General features: G+C 34.1%; 1 protein-coding gene across 1 annotated transcript in view; it reads right to left on the bottom strand.

Moving 5' to 3' along the window:
- Positions 1-16,460: 16,460 nt before the first annotated feature.
- Positions 16,461-25,350, bottom strand: part of LOC148955484 (glutamate receptor 1-like) — a 154,279-nt gene continuing 145,389 nt past the window's right edge. The window contains exon 9 of the mRNA XM_089107459.1: positions 16,461-17,069. Coding sequence (XP_088963585.1) covers positions 16,461-17,069 — 609 coding nt within the window. The remainder of the gene's footprint in view (positions 17,070-25,350) is intronic.

Genomic DNA, 25,350 nt, shown 5'->3' with positions numbered 1-25,350 from the left:
ACGAATATAGTTTCACTACAAACAAGTGTTTGGATACTGCCTCCTTTCCTAACTGTAAATAAAAACCAAAAGCCTACTGCTTCATTGCCGCTTAACTGAAAACGGATTACATTACAAATATTTTCTTTTCCAGTTCTTACAGCATTGAAAGTAAAAATAAAATTACAGTGAAATAAATTCTTGAACTTTACTGATGCAAATTAAACATAATTTGCACTTTATTGAAAAAATACAAATGTTGTTACTTTTATAACTTTAATAAATCAAATAACATTAACATTTTGATTACTAAATATCAGTTTATGTATATTAAATTGGCGGTGTATATTCATTTGTATTTTTTTCCGTAAAATGCAAATTATATTCTGGCCTTGGAAATGCATAGGGCTTTTTAGCCCAACTCATGTTAATTTCTACTCGTTTTGCGTTTGACTCGGTTATCTCAAGGTTTGAGTTTGAAAAAGCTATCTCAAAGTTTTATTGGATGGGTTTGAAGAAAAAAGGGCGTGGAGGAGGGAGGGTAGGTGCCCTCCAATCTCTTTTGAATCTTAAAAAGTGAACTAGAACTTTCAATTTCCAATCAACAGACCCCTCTTTGAAATTAATAGAAGTATCTCTTCCATATAACGCATATATGCCCCTTGGGCATAACTTAGAAAGCCTGCCCCCAGGCCCTTGGGGGTTGTGTCGACACCTTAAAATCGCACTTAAAAGTGCGATTTTAAGTGAGAACTTTGCAATTTACGCCAGGGGAGAGGTCCTTGCAGCCCTGCTAATGACGTCTTGCAGGCCTGCAAATGGCATTTTTATTCCTCCACTAATTTTTTTTTTGGTGTTATCAAGGACAACTCTATTCATAGACCGAATTTTTCAAAAACATACCCAACACTACTGTGTCATCTGGCGCAAATCCTTCTTATTCAATAACATATACATTCCACTTAAAAACAAGACAGAATGGTCACAATATGTGGAATACATTTTAGCTAAAGCTCGACATGAATATTTTCCACAGTTAGGTACAATTTTCGAATAACCAATCTTCAGCTTTTTATTTATATTTAGTAACTCAAGACAATCCCATTAATTATCTCTGTATCACAGGTTGGAAAAGATATAACATGTATAAGGTTGGCAGGGGGGGGGGTGTGGTCCACGCTCTGGGGTCTGACTTTGACAATTCTAGCATCTGAATGAATTGCCTTATAGGATTCTGATTTCAACGTTCTGTTACATGTTTTCATTTTACCGAAATGCATTTATGAAGCTTCTGTTTTACAATATGATAACTACGCAATTTTGTGTTATTGCCCCTGGGGTCACATGTAATACTTAGATCCTGAGGGTATGCTTCAAGAATTTTCTCTCATTTTAAATAAAATTATTGTCTGAAAACTAAGAACTAGTCCCTTGTGAGGTTACCTCAGAATAGGAAGGGCAGAGAAAGCGTGTTTGATTTTCTTCAGATCAGTGTCTTGACTTGAAGAGAGCAATAGATTTTAAGCTTTATGGTCAAATGACCCCTCTTCCAACTTTTTACGAATAATCATTTCGTATGATAAAGCTGGACAAAAAAAAGAATATGGTAGATAATTTGACTTTTATCTAGTCAATTTAATGTTGTCAAATATGATGTGTGTTGTCTCTGCGTCTATCCAAATTCTGTTTTTTACCGACAAAAAACAATAGCATTTGAAGCAGTGGCAGAACAAACTTCATGTTTATGGCCTGGGAAATCTCTTGCTTAGCTAATATTTTTCAAAAAAATTAAAAGTTTTCTTTTGTGAATGGGCTATTCTTCGAACAGCCCTATAAGTGATACCGAGGAATAATTTATAAATATTTTTAAGTAATCCTGTTTTGGTTTGAAGTGATAATCTAGTATGTAAACATATGTATTATTGGTTACAGGGCTGTTGAGGCTGCAGGATGTCTATCAATCAATTAATCCGTTGAACAGTTCGTTTGTTTTAGAAATTGTACGACAGGCTTCTACTGCAGAAGATGTGCTAAACTTATTGCGGACCCTGGAACGCAAGGACAGGTAATATCTACTCCAAAGGTAATACAGAGACACATGTAAACAAAAAGAAAAAACCTGAATTCTTACCATCTAGGCCTACTTCTCACCACTCTTGCTCTTCCAAACAATTCAGTATGAAGATTGTTTTCGTCATTTGCTGAATAGTAATAATTGGTTATAGTACCGGTCAATACGTAATAGCCCATGCACATTAAATTTACTTTATATTATGTCTAGTCCATAATAATAATACTAATAATAATAATTTATTATAAGCCAAACAACAGGCCATACAGAACAGTATTCTTAATTACACTCCACAAGAAAAATAACATAAATATCAAGTTTCACTCATTGAAGTCAACGCTTCATTTACATATTTACATAACTGCCTGATTGTCTTTTTTACAGTCGTGTCCAGGATCCCCGGGAACTCCAAGTTACCAAACTCAAAATAATTTTCCCTTAATATAAAAAGTTGCTGGCAATCGGTGAGAATATGGGCCACATCCTCAATACCTAGGTTACATCTGGGGCAAGAGTAATCTGCATCTGGGGCCACCCTTTCTCTTACAAATACTCTTTTTCCATTTTTTAAGTGGCAGGCAATTCGCTTGGATCCGAAACCAAGTCCTCAATGTCTCCCCCGGTAATCCTAGTTTAAAATAATATTCAAATCCAAATATCTCTTTTACATGGGAATAAAACTTCAATGTTTCAGTTGTTTTAACTGCCTGGGTCCACATTTGGACTTCCTGGTCTTTTATTCTTTCTATAATCAAAGCCAAAATCGGCTCACCCTAATCTGAGGGTCCTAGCCCCTCATTCCAAATATATGATAATCCTAATCCATCTAAAACATTTTTTATTTGATACGGCCACGATCTTTTACGTTTCGACCGTAGCATCTCCACATAAGATGCTTTTGCTAACCTATCTTCTGGTAGACTTAGAACTTTTAGCCAGTACCGGATCATCTGTGCTAATCTACTCATTCTCAGCGAAAATATTCCTAGGTCATCTTTTATTGCCTGATTGTGGGTCGTTACATGAAGACCAATTAATCTCTTAAATTAATCTTCTGTTGCAGCTGAATTGATTCCAATTGTGGTGTCGGGTCATGCCCCCAGAGTTCAGCTCCGTAATGGATAGTAGGCAAAACTTTAGAATTAAAAACGTATTAATGCATTTTTAGATCTTTTATACTTGAAAGCCTTGAATTACGTAAAATGGCAGCTGAAACTGCTTTTCCTCTCTTAATCATGTCTTTTACATGCTCTTTCCATCCTCCTTTTGCTGAAAGTGTTACTCCCAACATTTAAAATTGTCGCTCTCTTTTACTTTTTCACCTTTATAATAAAATTCTACTTTTTGATCATCATTATTCACACGAATTCCTCTAAAAACCACAATCTCAGTCTTTTGTTGTGAAGTGTTATTCTATGGTATTTGGGGGTTGTACTCGTAGAAGCCTTTATTCTCCCTTTATAGGGGAGATAAACTCTGGCCCTATGGTAGTTAAACTTTCGTAACGTGCCTTAGGCTATGACCGAACTACTGAGGCGTACCGACTGGGTATGTTCGAGGGATAAAGGTAGATTGTAGAGAGGTTGTCTAAAATACAATACTTTTATTCATTTAACATATAATAACAATCAGATATATACTCCCTACTGGGAGCGGCGGTCCCAAGTAGACCACAAGTCTCAAAAACTACAATGATATATAATAAGATACAGACACTTACAATGATCCGACAAAATCCCAAGGTATTTCTAATGATAAAATAAACGGGCAGAGGTTCACCCTGCAAGTCAAAAAGTCTGTCTCCAGTCTCAAAAATTGGGGTATATGTATGAAAAACTAACCACGTCCTTCCGGTACATTGACGCATTTATCCAGGAAATTGGTTATTGAGCAAGTTCCCTCCAAGCCCACACATTCCACGATTTGTATCTTTATCTTAAAAAGTGGTATTTTGAAACTTTGTTTTTGCGTCTTAATATATTTTTACTCAATTTAATAATTAACTAAATTAGAAAGCTTTACCACAATACTCCCCATTTAAAGAAGAATTGTCCCAATTCTCAATATTTTCTTTGAAAACAACTTAATTTTGTTTACAACTATTATGCTGCTATTTTGGGTCATTTTGTGCATATGCCCTCAATGGGTTTCCTTAGGGTTATGTTTCTGGTCCAATATAGGCCATGTTATTTTCTGTCAAAGGATTTCAATTCGAAATTCATCCTTGTTTCTCTTTTTCTCTGTCTCTAGGACTGAAAAATACTCCTTTTACCCTTCTTATATGCATCTTTTGTTTTAACTTGACCCCAAGCGGCTTAAATATTATATTAGTGGTTTTGCTTAAATTAGATTTGTTCTAGAAAAGTTTTATGAATTTTTTTGAGTTTAAATTTAACTTCCAATTGTAATTTGATTTATAATTGTGATTTGATTGCTATATAGTAGACTTTTTGTTAAATAATTACATCGGATAAATTACATATAACATTATTGATTTTTAAATTTTCACATTTTTTCCCAGCACAAAGCATTTTCACATATTTCAATAACATAAGCCATCTGGGCTATGTAGCACAATAGCTAGGCCTAAATTAAGTTCTGATTTTATCTCACTTTTGATGAACTTGTAGTAAAGTCTGTATTACTGCTATAGTTTCCAAATATCAGTTGATCAAGTATGGTTTGGTTTCCGATGGTATCAGGATATAATTGAACTGGTTTGAAATTTGCTACTTTCCAAAAATGTGTCAAAATATAATTGAAAGAAAAAAGGATCCGAAAAGATGCTACGAAAAATTTGATTTCCAAAAAGAAATAGCTAATGCTGTATCTAAAATAAATATCCACATTAGTATACATATAAAGTAGAAAATTTTACATATATTGTAGAAAGAAACACTCAATTTTGTATTTCAACTGAGTTAATTTCGTAAATCAGTTTAATTACTTTTATTTACTTTTCTCTCTTTTAATTACTCCAAAAATAATATCCCGCTTAAATCGAAACATTATGTTTCTTGCTGGATTATTCTTTCAAACTTAATACTAAACAGATTATTTTACAATAAAAAAATTATTAATACGTTGATTCGAGGTCAAACATTTACATATAACATTAAATCACTAGTTAAAATTTAAAGTAAATTAAAACAGCGTATATATAAATAAGCATTGTATAATGAATTACGCAAGTATTTAAGTCGCAAAACTAGATATGTTATTATACTATTGGCTAAAACTTAAAGCATTTTTAAAAACCAAATTCGGTAGAGACTAGTATTTAAACCAGTAGATATTTTCTCAATTACATTTGTTACAGCTATATAACTTTTCCCATATGCGACTATATACGTTTTGTTTTAGCACTTTGGTTCTATTTCGAACCCACTAGCGCCATTAACTGTCATTAGCTTATAAGCCTGTTTGTTTATTCAGACTTTTAAGCTTTTCAATTCTTTTTGAATTTCTAGGTACTTTAGACAGTTTTATAACGTTTTTGTCTGTAATCTCTCTTTTTTTCAGCTTTAATGTATTTTTGGTTCAAGGCTTCATTTACAGCTTATATCTGATAAGCTAAAAAATTTTTGCTGTTCACCTTATACCTATAATGCCATTATTAAATGACTTTGTCTGTGCTCTGAAGGTTCGCTTACCATGACTGCCTTCTGGCAGCTCCTTATAACGTTTCCAGGTCCTATTGTCATGGCTGCAGCTAAAAAGACTATTATGAACCTGCACACACAATAATTAATTATTTAATAATTTGGGGGCACAATTTTATCTTGGGCTATTCTTTTTTCAGAAAAAGTGGCCCTTCTGCAGAAAATATCTGGCCTTCATGGCACACAGTAATTTTGTTTTTTACATACAAGTGACAATGACTATTTTCACTTTAACTTCCCCACTTTTAGTGGTCTTGTCTTAGGTTTCAACTTCAAATTATGTCCTTATGGATATTATGTGATTTTTTTTTTTATTTTTCATGCCATGTTAGTCATTTTTTCTGAAAACAACTTCCACATAAGAGATGTTTCAATACTAGTTCGTTCGACAAGTTCAATAAGTGTGTCTAACAGAGTTTAACTGACTTCATTCAGTTTATTTTCCTTTTAGTTTCGTCTGGCTATATTTTCAACTTGAACCCTTCTCTTTTTTTTTATTCGATATTTCAATGGAGCCTAAGGGTTTTTCCAAGTCTTTTCCCGCTTTTTCAGTAAAATATGTCTTCTTTTTTTTAAAAGCCTATATTTATATATTCCATTTTCTTTTTCAATAACCTTATAAGTTTTTATGCTGATTACCCTTTATGATCAAATTCATTATCTCCATATTTTTAAGAGGTGGGGGGGGGTGTCTAATGTTTGCAACCTGTTTTTTAAAATTCTTTGAATTTTTTATTTCGAAAGTTTTTGGTTTTAGAAAAGTACTGTAGTTTTTCAGCTATTATTTTTTGAACATTTTTAAATACGTTTTACCCCGAAATTTCTAGTTCTTATTTATTAATAAAAATGTACGGTTTTACGATATCCTGATTTCCACAAAATTGCGTGGTTTTCCTAGCAGACACATATTCCATGTCTGTGGTATTTTACCAAAAATTAGTGCCTATGTCGTGCCAAAAGCTGCTTAGAGACAGGGGTTATCTTTTGTGGTTTCCCTATAATTTTTTTTATATTGTTTGTGTCTGGAATGGAATTATCCTTAGTTAAATTTGCGCCTTAATTTTATACAGTCATTGAGTGTAATTTGTCCCTTTTGTGATATTTTGACTATTACTCTGTTCTACTAGTTTATGGGTTTAGTGCATTGACAGAGTTGCTGGACCTTGCCATTCCCCATGGTTCAGCAAATCTGCCGAGCATTCAGCTCAAACTTCCTCCAAAATTTGATTTTTATTTCTGATCTATATTTGGTTAGCTTGGTGGATCCCCCAATGACAAGACGTTTAGCAGTTTCGTTTTTAAATGCCAATTGTCCTGTCATTGGTGTTTTTCACCTGCAATGTCGTCGCCCTGTTATTTCTGTTAACGGTTGGTTGTGAATTTATTTAATATGTGAAATTAATTATACCCGAGAAAACTTTGTTTAACACGGTGTTAACTTTTTTTAAATTGTGACTCATTTTATCTACGGCTTCTTATTTATATATGCCATCCTTATTGGTAAGTGTTTGATTTATTATATATTCTACTATTTATAAAAAGATTACAGCTAGCTTGTACATGTAGTCGACTTAATGTAAACTCTTGCTGTTTTCCTTATTATAATTATTTTTAAAATTTCTTCAAAACAAATTTTTTTTTTAATTCGCTGAAAGTGTCACCTACAAGAATCAAAGGTTAGTAGATGCTTCGCATCCACTTAACAACGAGAGGCCAGCCGTGGTTGAGCTCAATCCAAATTTGCTAGCTTCCAATGACCCTATTTCAGTAAACTAACCTCCTTTGTTTTTTTTATTATCCCCCAAAATATTTTTTTACAATATACATATCAAAAAAATCGCCTTTTAATGCTGATTCTAAATATGTATAATTTAATTCGGTTCACTACACCCATTTAAAAGTTACGTGGTCTTACTTATTTCCTTTTTTTTAAGCGAAGCCTACTTTGTTTTGACAAGTCTTGACATCTACCGCTAGCGAAGTCTTATCTCGTATCGGAAACAAAATTTTTGCAGGAACCTATGATGTCACTTCAGATCGGAGCTAATAATTTAGCGTTAGAATGTGACGGTCATAATTTTTTTTTTTACTGGCGATATATATTTGAAGGAAAACTTGATGTTATTTGTATACCGATTAAAAAAGAAAATATAGATATTTCTTTAGTGGCTTTTATACTCGTTTGATTTTTATTTAATTTTTTTTGTTATTATTGTTTTACTCAAATATTAATCTGCTGGGGGCTGCGCTTGTTCTGCCTTTCTCCGTTTCCTGGTCCGAGTTTTGAACCCCAAATTTTTGCTTTTCTTCTTTATAATATTTGCAAGTTTTCCGTGGTCTCTATAGTGTGGTTTACAAGGCTCTGAGTCTGAGTGCTGTTTTGTTGCCTCGTCAAATATCTTTAATCTTTGTTTCTCTTGATGTTTGGCCTTTTCAAAAGTGTTTTAGCGACTTGTGCTGCTGACAAAGGAACTTCTTGCTGTCCCTTTGGTTTTTTTACTGTTCTCCATAATTTTTCTTTCAAAGAATGTTTTCTTTACGATGGCCCAGGTTTAGCTATATTGGTTTCTGTAGAAGAATTTTCAGTGTCACATTCTGTTAGCTCGCGTCTGGTAGATGGCGTTTGTTCCAAAAGCCATTTTTGCGTTAAGACTGTAGGTGAGTCTAATGTATGAAAATCAGATAATTCTTTGGTGTCTTCCAATTTTTCTTCTTCTTTGGATTTAACCTCTGGTTTATTATGTCTTAAACCAGTAGGTTGTTTTTGAGGCTCTTCTCTGTCGCTTTCATCGCTAGTATCCGATGAACATTGAACTTTTCCTTTTTTTTCTTGTTTCTTGTCGAAATTTTGTAGCCAATACTGGGCTAAATATTCCTTCCACTTCTCCCAACTGTTGTGGTCGTTAAAAAGGTCATAAAATTCATATGGTCTTCTGATATATACTGGTGAGATTGTGTTCTCTATTTCTTCTTCTGACAGTATCGGCTCTGTTTTCCACAATTTTAAAAAATATCTCTTTTTTATTCCATTACGGTATATTACTTCTTCTTTTTCCGTATTCTGATGTTTTAGAGAATATATTAAGATATTTGGTAAAATTTTTATAATCCTGTAGGGTCCATCCCATTTTGGTGTTAATTTTTTGTTCCTTCCAGATTTTCTTTGTAAACATAAACCAAATCTTTTAAACAATAAATAGTTTAATTTTTCAATTTTCTGTCATATTTTTTTTTTGCTCTGTTGTACCATCCTTCAGATTGTCTTTAACTTGTTTCATAGCTTTTTTTATTCGCATCACCATCTTTTGCTTATATTGGTCTAGGTTGTAATATACTCTATCATTTTGAATTTCAGCTAAACAAATTTTGGGATCTTTCACGTGTTGCAAAAAAATGTCGTTTCTTTTAAGGAGTTTAAAATCGCCATACTTTTGTCAAAGGATACACATTTCAAATGTTCGGCCTAATTTTCATTTTCCTCTCTTGCTCTTATACATAACATGCAATGTCATTCTCTCTGCTTACGTGCAACCTTTACAGGTCCTGATGCTAAGTAAAACGTGATAATCCTTCGTCTAAACCCCAGATATCCTGTAATTTTGTTTAATAATTTGGCTCTAAAACATGGCCCATTGTCGCTAAGTAAAACTCTAGGGAAAATTCTATGTTCCAGAAATAGGCAATTGACCAAAAATTTCGCAATAATTTTTGTCTTTTCATCTTTGATAGGAAAAGCGTCTAACTATAAATTAAAATGGTCTACTATGGTTAGTACACACCTGTTTCCTTTACTGGAAACTGGTAGACTTCCCCTGGATCCCCAAAAGTCTATTGTCATTAATTCTACTACCCCTGAAGGGGTGAGGTATTGCCTAAATTCAGCCCTAGGGGTCTTTGGTGGTGACTTTTGTTTGGCGCACTCTTGGCAGCTTTGTATAAAAGCTTTTGCTTTTGAGTACATTTTTGGAAAATAAAAATTTCCCTTGAGTCTCCCCATAGTTTTTGATTCTCCTATGTGACAGCCAATCGTTGCATGTGCCATCTGTAAAACTTCTCCTTCCAGAGATCTTGGAATTACTGGAATAATTTTTAAGTCATTTTTTCTATATTCTTGCGATGGTCTATGGTATCTTACTAGAAGATTTTTACTTTCGTCCATATCAAAATTATCTAAGTCTTTTAAAAAATGTTTAAAATGCTCTGGCAGTTCCGTTCCTTTTGATAAAAAGGATTTCATTGCTAAACAAAAATCATCTTTATTTTGATGCTTCGAAATATTTTCATTAGACAGTATTTCTACCCCTTCCAGTTCGTTCTGGATGGTTGCTATCACATTTTATTCCTTATCTGGATTTCGTGACAAATACTCTGGTAAAATATTTGTACGGCCCTTTATATATATATTGGAGTATATGAATATGCTTGCAGACGTAGTATCCACCGTTTCAGCCGGGCTGAAGTATTTTGCATCGTATGTAGACAAACTAATGATTTTTGGTCTACGCGTAAAATAAATTTTTTTTTTCAAGTAAAAATTATCCGAACTATTCTGTGAAAAGTACAACTGATAAACTCTCCGTGTCGACTTTCGAGTATTTTTTTTCTGCTTCCCACAGGAACTTAGTAGTATATTGAGGTATCAATTCTACTCAGACGGGAGGAAAGTTTATAAATGATGTTCCGATGCCGGAACTTGCCTTCTCTGTTGATAAAGAGAAGTATTGTTCCATACCCTAAAGTTTTAGTATTGTTGCCATCATTAAGTGCCTTTGTATTTATTTTAGCGACTTATTTTCTTCCGCTGTACATATAAATGTAACTGATTGCTTTAAAAGCCTTGTCAAAGATTGTACTAATGTGCCTAATATTTTATGTATCGCATGTAATAGCGGAGTTAACCACAAACTGATCTGCAGCTTTTTTGATCTTTAGGAGGCTGTAAATTTTGTATGACTGTAAATTTTTCTGGATTTGGTGAAATAGTACCTTGGTTTATCAGGTGTCCAAGAAATACTAATTTTGGTACTACTTTTTTTAACTTTTCTGGTTTTAATTTTAAACCTGCTTTTTCAAACTTTTCCAGTATTTTTCTAAGTCCAACCAAGTGGTGTTCCAAGTTTTCATTAAACAGAATTACATCATCTAAATAAGCCAAGGTATCTTTATTTCCTTCCTGGTTCGTTATCTTTTAACACCAAATTCATCGACTAAAAAAAATTGGACTAAATGATAAGCCAAACGGCATACGTTCAAATGTGAACGTTCTCTCATCGTCTAAGAATACTGTAGCCTTATGCTTAGTTTTTACATCTAAAGCGATTTGGCAATATCCTGCTATTAAATCAAAACTAGTGTAATATTTTGAACCTAGTGTAATATTTTGAAAATATTTTGAAAATAAAACTAGTGTAATATTTTGAAAAGTATTTTTCTAAATCCGACCAAGTGGTCTTCCAAGTTTTCATTAAACAGAATTACATCATCTAAATAAGCCAAGGTATCTTTTTTTCCTTCCTGGTTCATTATCTTTTAGCACTAAATTCATTAGGTGACTAAAAAAAATTTGACTAAATGATAAGCCAAATGGCATACGTTCAAATGTGAAAGTTCTCTCATCGTCTAAGAATACTGTAGCCTTATGCTTAGTTTCTGCATCTAAAGCGATTTGGCAATATCCTGCTATTAAATCGAAACTAGTGTAATACTTTGAATCCCCTAACGAATCTAAAGTCGAATCAATTCTTGGTAGCTTCATCACGTCTTTAACCGGACGGCGTTTAGTGATCTAAAGTCTATACATAATCTGCAGGTGTTATCTTTTTTTCTGACTATTACTAATGGAAAGCACCAATCACTAATACTTTCTTTAATTATTCCCTGATCTTCCATTTCTTTTATTTGGCTTTCTAGCCATGGCTTTAAATGATAATGTGTTTTATACGGTGACTTTTTGATTTGGGGGCCCTCTGTTGATATCTTGTGCGTGATTAAGCGACTTAATCCGTAATCTGCTTTGTGTCTTGCATAAGTCCATCAAACATTCCAGATAATATTTTCCACCCTAGTTTTTAAGTTTTCCAGTAAATGTTTCGATTCAAATTATTGCAAAAATCTATTTTCGACATTCCATACTCTTCTTGTGGTTGCGGTTTTAATGAGGATAAATGTTCGTGGCTAGTGAAGTTTATGATTAATTCTGGACTGTTTAGAGATTTTATTTCCGAATTTGAAATCTTTTCTACTGATCCAAGTTCTACCTGGTTCAGTTTTATTTTATTATTACTTAGATTTGATATTTTTAAATATTTTACACCATTTTCAATTTTTATATCTTGATTTCCCGCGAAAATTATTGGGTATTCTTTTATGGCGTACCCGCCTATCACAGCATCCATTGTTTTAATCTTCCCTTCTGTTTCATTTAATGTAGCTAGAACTTGAGCTGTCGTTCCCCCTTCTATTGTGATTTTTCCGCTTATTTATAATACGAATCTTCACTTTCGTTATTTGTTGTTAGACAAATTTGCCTATTATTTTCATTTGCCTGGTTTATTGTTATTGTATTGGATATTGGTTCCCATACGATTCCATATTTTCTGATGGCATCTACTCCTAGAATACAAGGAAATGGTAGCTGCTTGCATGTTATTACTGTTACTGTTATTTCTTTATCCCCTGCACTAAATTTTAATGGACATTCTTCCAAAATTGTCAGCTTGTGCCCTGTCACTGATGTTAGGGTATTTTGGCATCTGCTTACTCGATTTTTGACACTAGGAGGAAACCTATTAAAGACTTCCTCTCGAATTAATGATTTAGATGTGCCTGTATCTAGTAAATATGGTAAATTTTGAAAACACTCAATTTTAAAACAACATTGAATCGGTAGATTAATATTATTTGCATTTGTATCACAACATTCTAAACTATATGGGGGTCATTGTAAGGAAATAGTTCTGTCGACCTTTACAGGTTGGTTTTTCCGTTTAAATGCCCACTGTTTGGCCAAGAATTTCTGGGATTATCCCAGTTTTCTTCAGCGCTGCTACTTTGACCCTGGGTATTATTAACCGTTTGCCTTCTGGGCCTAAATCCAGGAATATTATTAGGTGTTTGCCAAGTATTATTTGTTCCCTGTCTTCCTAAAATTCTGCCCCCCTACGTTCTGAATTGGTGTCTTGTCTTGTACGTCTGGCCTTCTATGGGTATTCTTTGCCAGTAATCTGCCGCATTGTGATTTGGTTTGCCACAATAATAGCAATTAAATCTTTTCCTATATTGCTTGGTTATTTGCCCTTCCGCTTGGGGTCTATAGCTATTTCTGTATATTCTTGACCTGCCACCATTTGTTCTATAATTTTCCTCGGGAGGAGGAGGTGGGTGTCCATAATACTTGGTATTCCAAGTCATTCAGGATATAATACCATGGGAGTGGTCGTCAAATGGGGAGGGGTGGGAAGGATTGGCCTTCATCGTGCCTTTTTGGTTCATGATTCGGCTCCTCAAAGTTCATCCTCTTCTGTCCCCTTTCATATTTTTTACTTTCTTGGGCTCCTGTGTTATTTATTGACACCTGATCAAACCTTTTCATAGCCTCGTCAATTTTTACCTCTGTTTCGACTAGTATCATAGCCTGCTCTAAATTTTCAGGTTTACGCGATAATATTAGTCTTAATAACTTTTTTGGTAACCCTTGGGTAAAAGTATGTAGTTGTACTTTCTTTATTGTCTCGTCATTTCCGCCTTTTTCTAAATGTAAACACACGGATCTACAAATTTTGTCTGCATATTCCCTGATACTAGTTGAGGTATCGAATGTGACTACCTCTGTTCTTAGCCTCTCGGAGATGCTTGTCTCTATGAATCTTGTTTTAAAAGATTCAATTAGAGCACTGATGTCCTTGGGCTCTTTTTCCTTAATTGCCTCAAAATGCTTTAGGGTACTTCCGTTTAATCCGGCTGCAACGCATTGCTCTTTGACCTTATTCTCAAACACTTTTGTTAGTTCTACGAAAATTTTTAATTTTCTAACGAATTCTTTTATGTCTGAATTTCCCTGAAATACTAGTATATCGTTTGCGATTTCAAATATTGTTGATAAAGAAGTCATTTTTTCCTCTGGTTAAGCCATTTTATTTCAATCTACTATTTTTATCTATCCCTCTCGACCGAGTTTTTCTAGCGACCACCAGTTGTTGTGGTGCGTTACTCTATTGTATTTGGGGGTGTTTTGGTTGTAGATGCCTTTATTCTCCCTTTATAGGGGAGATAAACTCTGGCCCTATGGTAATTAAATTTTCGTAATGTGACTTCGGCTATGATCAAACTAATGCGTCGTACCGACTGGGTATGTTCGAGGGTTAAAGGTAGATTGTAGATAAGTTGTCGAAACTGCAATACTTTTTTACATTTAATATATAACAATAATCAGATATATACTCCCTAATGGGACCGGCTGTCCCAAGTAGACCACAAGTCTCAAAAACTACAATGATATATAATAAGATACAGACACTTACAATGATCCGACAAGATCCCAAGGTATTTCTAATGAGAAAACAAACGGGCAGAAGTTCACCCTGCAAGTCAAAAAGTCTGTCTCCAGTCTCAAAAATCGGGGTATATGTATGAAAAACTAACCACGTCCATCCGGTACATTGACGCATTTAGCCAGGAAATTGGCTATTGAGCAAGTTCCCTCCTAGGCAACACATTCCAAGATTTGTATCTTTATCTTAAAAAGTGGTATTTTGAAACTTTGTTTTTGCGTCTTAATATATTTTTATTCAATTAATAATTAACTAAATTAGAAAGCTTTACCACACTTTTTGATATTCAACACTAGTTTCTTTCTATCTAAATATTCTTCTAATATACTCAATAAGATTTGGAGCTCCTCTGGTGACTCGCCTAACAACACCGCATCATCAGCAAAAAACAACAGAGATAACGTCAGGTTCCCTAGTGACACCGTAGGGGCCCATACCTTTTTTAAAATAGTCAACAATATCATTTATATACAACGTGAACAACCTAGGCGAAATACTACTACCCTGTTTTACTCCTTTTCTAATTTCAAACGACGACAATAATCCCTTCCCTAAAACTTTAACTAACTTTAACTAAGTTGAAGAGAGCCAAGAAGATGGGCATAAATAAAAGTTGGAATTGTTTCAAGGCCTTTGTTGGGACTCCATCGCTACCAGGTGCTGATCCACCTTCCATGGTGCTTATGCATTCTTCGATTTCTTCTTTCGATGCGGTTTTTATCAGATCATATTCGTTCTCTTTCAGTGGTAGACTGGTCTCATTCTCTGTATTCGATAATTCGTCGCTGAACCAGCAGTCAAACGAATAGTCTTCCTTAACCGCGTCGTTGTAGTATGTAGGCCATGTTTTCGGGTCAGGTACTTTTGGCTGAGCTATGGAGGCCCCTTTTTTATCTTTCTCTAAAAAGACCACTGATAGCCCTCTTCGTAAAACTGGATCAGTTTCCGTGATCGTTTTAAATAATTAGTCTCTTTTTTTGTGTTAATTGGTGTATTTACCCCCGGAGAACACTTTTAAACCTTGTTACTGGTCGAAGCCTATTTTCCTCTTTTTCCTCTTTCCTCAAAATCTCCAATTCTTTAATCAGTTCTAATTTTTTTTTTTTCCAAATTCCTCATCAAAACATTCTATATCCTTACGACCTCCTTTATTTCCTAGAGCTGGGCCTGCTATTTCATGTAAAATCTCCGTGAACTCATCTATCAATCTATCATGGTTATTTATCTTCTCTAAATCACTTAGCCTTATAGCTACTTCATCATCTGAAAACGCTTCACTTAATTTAACATTTTCCTCTGTAGACAATTCCCTAGGTATCTGACGTCTAACCTTTTATTATAAATACGACTTTTACTTGAAATATCCCTCATTTGGGGAGCACTCCTTGATCTAATTTCTAAAAATACTGGTAGATGGTCCGATCCTGCTAGCTTAAGCACATCCACATTAAGGTCATTCGGATCCCAGTGAATATCCACCAGAACATAATAAATTAAACTTGCTTTAGCCCTAGATACACTTATAAACTCACCCCGATTTTTATCCTTTCCAAATCTTCCATTTCCAATCATCAAACCCGATTCTGCGCATAGTGCCAGAAACCTCCTTCCCCATTGATTTATTCTTCTTTTTTCATCCCTGCTAGCTCTGGAGGTTCTGTAGACGGCTGGGACTGCTGACGGAATATCTGGAATTAACACACCTTTTATTTCAACTTCATTACCAGTATAAGCATTAAAATCACCCATTAATATCAATCTATCATTTTCAAAATTTGCTCTTTTTTATCTAATTCTTTTACCAACAAATTCCACGTATCTTCATTTCGGTACGAGCTATTTTGAGGCAGAATATAAATCTATCCTATTACAATACACAGCTCATCCCAACATTCCAATCTAATCCAAATAACATTTTCTGATTTACTTTTCAGCTTTGTATAACGTTTGAAAAACTTATCTCTTATCAAGACTACCAGGCCTCCGACATAAGGATTGTTCAAAGCTACTCCTCGTAAGACACTTTCCAAATTAAAACCTCTTACTTGGAGTTTCACCAGGGCAATGACAGGTTTCTATTATTGAAATAAAGCGAAAATTTGACAAATAGCTTTCCACGGAGCTTATTTTATACTTATTTTTTATACCCTGTACATTTCAAGATAAAAACTTCAGGGTTTGTGCATGACCTTGTCGATGCTATTGGGCTCCGTAATCACTCGGGGGGAAAGCTAACCGGTAATAATCGTCGCTCCTAGGCCTATTAGTACCCCTGTACTGCCAAGGCTGATTTTTTTGTAGCTGCCTGAACGGGCGTGTGTTTTGTCTGTAAATTGGTGGCTCCTCATTTCTTTGCCGTACATTTCTAGCGGTGCGACTGTAAGTATTATCAACGGGGCCAATCTCGCTACTTTTACGACCTTTCCCTGTTCCTATTGTTTTCGGCAAGTTTCTGTTTCTTTCAACTATCGTGTTCGTGTCACTTTCACTACCAGAACAGTCCGACTGATCTGAAGGGCAATTCTGTACTGAGCTCTGGTTATTTTCGTTCACATTAGCGGGATTTATACCTCTGATCTCTGAGTTACTTTGCGCTGGATTAGGGACCCTAATTGAGTGGTTTACCGTCATTTCTTTTATTTTTTGACATTCACGGTCGTATGTGTACCCTTCACCTTCAATGATAAGCCTATCGCCTTTGAGCCGCGCATTTTGACCTTTTTCAAGGGTTTGGGACAGCATTGGCTGTAAATTTTTTCTAGCCTCGCGTTGATACGTAGTGTAGTCCGGAGCAACCCCTACGCCGTTCTGTTTCAATCACAGTTTATAGAATTAGCAGAATGATCATACCCTATCTCACCCATTATAAAAACCCGGACCAAGGTGCGAGTGCTCCAGAGAACGTTTTTGCAGATATAAACATAAGTGGCATTAGATCTTTTCACGGGTAGACAAGTCAGATTTCTCTTGGACATGAAACAAGTGGGAACCTGCTATTACGAATAATGCACTTTGTAACCATTTCTCATTGATTGACGGAAACAGACTAACCCGCTAATGTAGAAATAAGTGGGAGGAGCTTTTTGTTCGTACCGAGAATGAAGACCAGAAATGATCTGCGATAAACTTACTGGATAATTATATAAACTGTGGTTTCAATACAAGACTTTTCCTGAGAACAGCATTTCGGATTTCCAAGTCGTGCCACTTAACTATTACAGGCCCTGATCTCAGGCGGAAAGCATCCTTTATCTCCCTCTGAGAAAGCTGTAGGTTCGGGAGGCACCAGCTAAGAAACTCGTAAAGCTCATCCTTCAAACTCGACTGGGATGGACCAGTCACAGGGAAATTGTAAAACACGAAGTTATAACGCTTTATTTCTGCCTCCAATGAGTCAATTTTCAGTGGAGACTCCCTGAGTTTGTTCCTCATTTCCGCTAGATCGTTTGAAATTTCTGATTTTGTTGTATCTAGCTGTTTACTAAAACTATTCATTTTTGCCTCTATACAGGATAAGCTGTAGGATGAAATCCAGTTTGAAATTTATTTAACGCATAAACTGAGAAATCGCGTTGGGATCAGACGCATTCGAAATTTGAGGTGGCTGGATATGGTTCCCCATCATTTTTGATTGCTTATTCAAGATAATTAAGATTGCCTACCTTATTCTCTGCCAGCCATATTTTCCGGCAGTAGAGTTTATTCGTTGCGTCCCGCTTTAGCCCGGGACACAGCTTTGTAGCGCTCTCTTCTTCAGTTGTCAAAGAAATGAATCTTTATCCGGAGACGCTGCTATGCTGGGGGACGTGGCTAACTTCTTCGTGTCCTTGCGCACTGTATTGTGTATTAACTGTTTTAAAATAATAGATGTTATCCTTCTGAATCAAACTATAAACACATACTGAACAAGTATTGACAAAACCTATCCTATCCACACAAAAAAAGTGACCCTTTGTCCGCGTCTCCGGAGACGATTCCATACCTATGCGAACCTGGCGCATAAATCACAAGTTCCGTAGGTGATTATACTTGTTCCGTAAAAGCTGTATTGAATATAATTTATTGGCTCGGAGTGATTAAGTAGTACAACATTTACCCTCTAGAGGTGCTGAGGTACGCGGGGTCACTTTTGGAGAGTTTTGTTAGTACTTGTTCTGTATGTGTTTATACTTTGCTCTGAATGACCGATGAATACTGAACCTAAATATTCCGGATTTATCGAAATTGCTAGATGGCTGCTAAGCCTTGTCCAAAATGAATTTTGCAGGGCTGTCGACAATACATTCCTCATCAATATTAGGACAAGTCATCTTTATATTGCGTCAAGTTGGGGCACGCCAAAGTGTACATTAGAGATTTAGGGAATCGGGATCGTAAAAGGGTTCAACTTTTTTGGTTAAGATCTGAACTGACAAGTGCTTGTATTTTGACACACGTATAGTTCTAAATTGGGCTTCAAATAAGTATTGTACAGTGTCATGACCCCGATTCTATAATCTCCTCATTTTTTTTCTTTAGTTTAGTTTCGGAAATTCCCGTTTTTTATAGAACAGTGAATTCTCTGAGCCAAATTATTCAGTGCGGCGCCATCCAGTTCTTCTTTTTAATCTAGAGGTTCTCAAAACAAATAACAACAACGCTAATTGAGCCACACGTTCTCAAAAGCACAATTTTTGGGGGTTCTATAGCATTATTATCCAGGAACAAGTTAAATAAGAACAAAAAAAATGCAGACAAGAGAAAAATTTACAACAGCTATTAGTGAAAATCCAACTTCAGTGCTTTCTTGGTACCAAATACTTCAACAAGTTCTTAAAGGTGGTTACTATAATTCGTGGTCAAACAGTTCGTGGTAACGAACTGTAAGTAAGGAGCCACCCGGCTCAATAGTAACCGAAACTCTAAAAAACGGGATTTTACAAAATTTTACACAATGATGTATTCTTCCAATAGATACATCAAAAGCATTAAATTTTAATGCTGATTTCAAATATATAAATTTCATCAAGTTTAGACCTACCCATCAAAAGTTACGCACCTGAGAAAAGTTGGCTGATTTTTGAAAAAAAGGGGGGAGGACCCCCTAAAAGCTATAGAACCCTAATGAAAATCAAACCTTCAGATTCAGCGTATCAGAGAAACCTACTGTAGAGGTTTCAGGCTCCTATCTCCAAAAATGTATAATTTTGTATTTTTTGCCAGAAGAAAGATCACGGTTGCGTGTTTATTTATTTATTTATTTTTTTTTTTCCCAGGGGTGATCGTATCGACACAGCGGTCCTAGAATATCGTGGGAGGGCATATTGGAACGGAAATTAAAATTGTAGTTCCCTTTTTAAGTGACCAAAGAAAATAAAGGGTAACTAGGCCCCTCCTACGCTCATTTTTTTCCCTAAGTCACCCCTCAATATTTTGAGATAGGCATTTTGTTCAGCATGGTCGAAAATATGATAACTATGTCTTTTAGGATGACTTAATCCCCCAAAGTCTCCGGGGGGAAGGCTCAGAGTTATGAACTTTACCCATCGTTAACATGTAGTATTGGTTATTGGGAAGTATACAGACGTTTTCAAAAGGGATTTTTTCTGGTAGGTGGGAGGGGGGAGTGGGTCGGGGGTTATATGGGAGGATGTTTCCATGAAGGAAGTTTTCATGGGGGAAGGGACATTGCTATGAAGGGGCGCAGGATTTCCCAGCATTATTTAAAAAAAGATCAGAAATTAAATAAAAAAGAAAGTTGTTCAACTGAAAGTAAGGAACAACATCAAAACTTAAAACGAACAGAAAATATTACGTCTATGATTGGGTTTGCCCCCTAGTCAATACCTCGCTCTTTAAGCCAAAGATTTTTTGCAACTTTCATAAGAACTATTTATTCTAATTAACGGCCTTTGTGATTAAGGGGTCATTTTTAAAGGATTGGAACAAAATTCAAACTTTAGCGTAAAGAGCGAGGTATTGACTAGGGAGCGAACCCCCTAATATACTTATTAAAAATATATGAATACAGACGTTCGTTATGTAAGTTAATCCGTAAGTTACGTATATTTATTACTAATAAAAAAGTTCGTAAATAAAATTAAACAACGTTCGAGAAAGCCATTTAACCAAATAAAAGTAAAATTAAAATGCAAATTTGGTTTTAATTATTCATGTAAGGTGAGCCAAAATCAAAACCTGCATTAATTCAAAAACGTTCAAAAATTAAATAAAAAAACAATTTTTTTTAACTCAAAGTAAGGAGCGACGTTAAAACTTAAAACGAACAGAAATTATTCCGTATATGAAAGGGGCTGTCTCCTCCTCAACGCCTCACTCTTTACTCTAAAATTTTTTATTTTTTATAAAAAAAAATAAGAGTTGTGGGAATGTCAAACTTTAGCGTAAAGAGCGAGGCGTTGAGGCGTTATAGTAATTTATGTCTAAAAAAAAATCACTACTTCATGCATTTAAGAGTTTGATGGGATTTTTTCTCTGAGAGTGCAGCAATAAAAACCTACAACAAAAATATGTTATCTAAATTCAAAGTAGTTTCTTAAGACCCCTTTTATGCAAGTGAGTTTTCTGTTTTCTCTGAGCTACTTGGACTAAGTAAAGCGCTATTTTTTTTGCACTGAGAAGGGAGCGTACTATTAATCCACCTTGGAGCTGCGGTCCCAAAGAATACCCGAAACTGGTAGCATTTGATTTACTTCGCTCATGGAATTTTTTTGCAACAGGAGTGTTATCACTGATTGTTTTTACTTTGCCAGCATTCCATCGGCTGAAAGCAGGTAGTTTGTTTAAAGAAATACAGGTTTTGTTGAGGACATGATATTAACTGATACTTTAGGAGAAGAGAGATTTAAGAATATTTACTGTTAGAAATTTTTCTTTGAACGATTAGCTGTCACATCATTAAAACTAGTTTCATTGGATGTTCATTCAAACTTGAATGAACAAGTTTGAATGGACTGCTTTTTAGTTTTTTGGCACACATCTTAAGACAGTTAAATGCCTCAATAAATTTCCCTCTATACAAAACTGTACGCCGGGGCCTATCAATCTTTGCTAGAAATAAGGAAGTATCAGTGTCTCCAGGGGAGAGAGGGCTGTGTACATTATGCATGGTAAGAATAAATCGTAGCTAATTGAACTGCTTGAGCTAAATACAAAAGAGAGTATATAATTCTCTTTATTAAAATTAATGTCAAATCTTTTAAACTATTATAAGTGGTTATTATACATGTAGTTCTACTGCAATAAAATCGAGTCAAGCATTAGGTTTTTCAAATTTATTACACATTGTGTCCATGCGATTAGCTGTTTCTCATAACATATAGAAAAAAAGAAAAATAATGAAACACACCATCATAACCAAGATTCCTGATATATATATATATATATATTATATATATATTATATATATATATATATATATATATATATATATATATATATATATATATATATATATATATATATATATATATATATATATATATATATATATATATATATATATATATATATATATATATATATATATATATATATTATATTGAAAACCCGTCATACAAAAGCAACAAGACAGAGCAGTAAGAGAAAACAGAATAATAAAATAATAAAGACAGCAATTAGACACTTCGCAAAATACAAGACAAGCAAATATACAAAAGAAATCAGAAAAAAAAGAAAAAGACTTATAAGCGAACGAGTATAAACACAAACATTTACTATCTAATTTGCCCATTATCTTACCACTGCAAAATATGGCTCCAGTCGCGTGACAATTTAATCGTTAAAATTCACAATACTTGTTAATATGACAATACATGAATCAATTATACTATAACAAATTAACGCAAACGATTTTTGGCTCCAAGGTGGGAGCCGAAGGCGATAAGTTAAGGAACGATAACAGCGCCATCTATCTTATTTAATATATGTGCGAAAAAGAAAAAAAAATTCAACATGGCGCGACCTACTATATATGCTGCAGAATAGTAACGTTAAAAAATCATACAAGAATTAAATTATTATTATTAATAAAAATTATTGAAAAATCCGTCACAATTAAAAACTCAACACGGCGGACCATAGGAAAAAACAGACAATACATCACTGCTTAAGAATGTGGGACCAATCATTTAAATTTCCATGAATTTTTCGATTATGTTTCGCTATCTGTCTAACGACGGCAACCTCTGGGTCAACAAACTGGAACTTTGTAGAAGTGAGCGAATTACTGTATAGCTGTAGCAGATGAAGCATACACATGGCGAAACGAAAGAATATGTATCGGATTATACTCTTGTTTGTTTTAGTTGAGGGTTTCCAGAAGGGTGCGGTGTAGAGGATATTGGTGGATGGTAGGAGCTTGTTTGTGACGTTGTACATGTCAATGGTAATTGTTATTGAAATTTCTAAGTAAAAATTTAATTTCGTTCGTTGAAGAGAAATATATTGAAAAAGTCAGTCGTTTTTTATTATGTTTAAACTGGTCACTTTTACATTTAATTTTTGTTTAAAATTCAAGTTTACATTCTTCCGGTTTTAAGCACTTGGTGGTCTATTTCACTAGCGTTTGGTTGTGGTTTACCATGTCACATTTACACACATGTATACACATGTACACACATGTGCTTATCATGAGTGCTCATGATAAGTTAACCTAACCCGTTCCGGTGATTCTGGTTCGGTTAGAAGAGAGTCAGTTAGGTTAGATTAGACTAGGTTAGGTTAGCCTACGTACGCTTCACTTAGGTTAGCTTAGGTTAGGTGAGAGACATGCGAAAAGTTAGGTGTATGATTAGGTTAGGTTAGGTTAGATTAGGCTAGGTTAGGTTAATTTATGTTAGGGTAGGGTAGCCTACGTACGCGCGATACGTAGGCTAACCTGATAACTAACCTAACTAACCTACACAACTAACCTAATCGTACCCTAACTTATGTCTCAACCTAAGCAACCTAAGTGAAGCGTAGCAATAGCCTGAATCTAGCTAATCTAGTCAACCTAACCATACTCACCGGAAGGTTAGGTTGCTTATCATGAGCACTCATGATAAGCATAATGTGTACATGTGTATACATGTGTGTACAATGCAGAACCCTAGCACATGAAATATTCCAACTCTTGCATTTCAACGAAAGAAATTCAAAATGAGCTTTGAAAAATCAAGAAAAATGTAACTGTGACAAGGTAAACCACAACCAAACACTACTGAAATATTCCAACTCTTGCATTTCAACGAAAGAAATTCAAAATGAACTTTGAAAAATCAAGAAAATGTAACTGTGACAAGGTAAACCACAACCATACACTAGTGAAATATTCCAACTCTTGCATTTCAACGATAGAAATTCAAAATTAACTTTGAAAAATCAAGAAAATGTAACTGTCACAAGGTAACCCATAACCAAACACTACTGAAATATTACATCTCTTGATTTTATACTAAATAATTTAAAATGATATTTGAAAAATCATGACAATTTAAATGTGATAAGGTAAACCATAAGCAAACACTACTGAAATATTCCAACTCTTGCTTTTCAACGAAAAAAATTCGAAATGAACTTTGAAAAATCAATAAAATGTAACTGTGACAAGGTAAACCACAACCAAACACTATTGAATGATTCAACAAGATCTTGAAACTTAAATTTTTAAGTACCTTTATTTTAAAACACAGTATACTGCAAGTGTGAAAATTTCACACCCTACAATTCTATAATTTCAAAATCCAAATATATCTTTAAAACGAAAGAAAATAAAAAAGAAAATAGAAAAATCAATAGAATGTAACTCTGACATGGTAAACCAAGACCAAACACTTCTTAAATAATACAAATCTTTCATTTCAAAGAAAGAAATTCAAATGAACATTGAAAAAATCAAGAAAATGTAACTGTGACAAGGTAAACCAAAACCAGACACTACTGAAACATTCCAACTCTTGCTTTTCAATGAAATAAATTTAAAATGAACATTGAAAAAATCAATAAAATGTAACTATGACAAGGTAAACCACAAGTAAACACTTCTGAAATATTCAAACTCTTTATTTACAAATAAATAAATTAAAAATGATAAATTAAATATAAATAAAATTTACCTGTGAAAATTTAAAACACAAAACACAAATACATAAATGTAAAATCTCTTTCATGTACACTACGGAAATTAAAAATTACCTTTTAAAAATAACTAAGATTTAACATTGACAAGTTAAACCACAACACAAAACTCCTGAAATATTACAACTCTTGAATTTCAACGATATAAATTCAAAGTGAACTTTTAAAGATCAATAACATTTAACTGTGACAATTTAAACCACAACCAACCTCTAGTGAAATATTACAACTCTTGCATTTCAACGAAAGAAATTCAAAATGAAATTTTAAAAATCAATAAAATTTAACTTTGACAAGTTAAACCAATACAAAACACTACTGAAATATTCAAACTCGTTCATTTCAATTAAGGAAATTCAAAATTAACTGTTTAAAATCGTTAAAATTTATCTGTTACAAGTTAAAACAGAACAAAACAATACTGACATAGTACAAATCGTTATTTTCAACGAAATATATTCAAAATGAACTTTGAAAAATCAAGAAAATTTAACTGTGACAAGTTAAACCACAACCATACATAACTGAAATAGTCCAACTCTTGCATTTCAAAGAAAGAAATTCAAAATGAAATTTCAAAAATAAAGATAATTTAAGTGTGACATGTTAAACCACGACCAAACATTCATGTAATATTCAATCTACTTCATTTCAAATTCATTAATTAACAATCAACTTTTAAAAATAAAGAAACTGTAACTGTGACAAGTTAAACCACAACCACACACTACTGAAATATTCCAACTCTTGCATTTCAAAGAAAGAAATTAAAAATGAACATTGAAAAATCAAGAAAATGTAACATTGACTATGTTAATCAAATCAATACAATACTGGTAGATTCTAACTCTTACATTTCAATGAAAGATCTTCAGAATGAAAATAGAGAAAATCAAAAAAATGTACCAGCGACAATGTACAATATAAGACAACCCTCGTGACCACGATAATATCTATATTATCAATGACC

The sequence above is a fragment of the Artemia sp. Qi Xiang Cuo genome, chromosome 2, assembly GCF_049724085.1.
Source record: "Artemia sp. Qi Xiang Cuo chromosome 2, ASM4972408v1, whole genome shotgun sequence".
Taxonomy (NCBI): Eukaryota; Metazoa; Arthropoda; class Branchiopoda; order Anostraca; family Artemiidae; genus Artemia; species Artemia sp. Qi Xiang Cuo.
The sequence above is the reverse complement of the archived record's forward strand: the minus strand, read 5'-3'. Positions and strand labels throughout refer to the sequence as shown.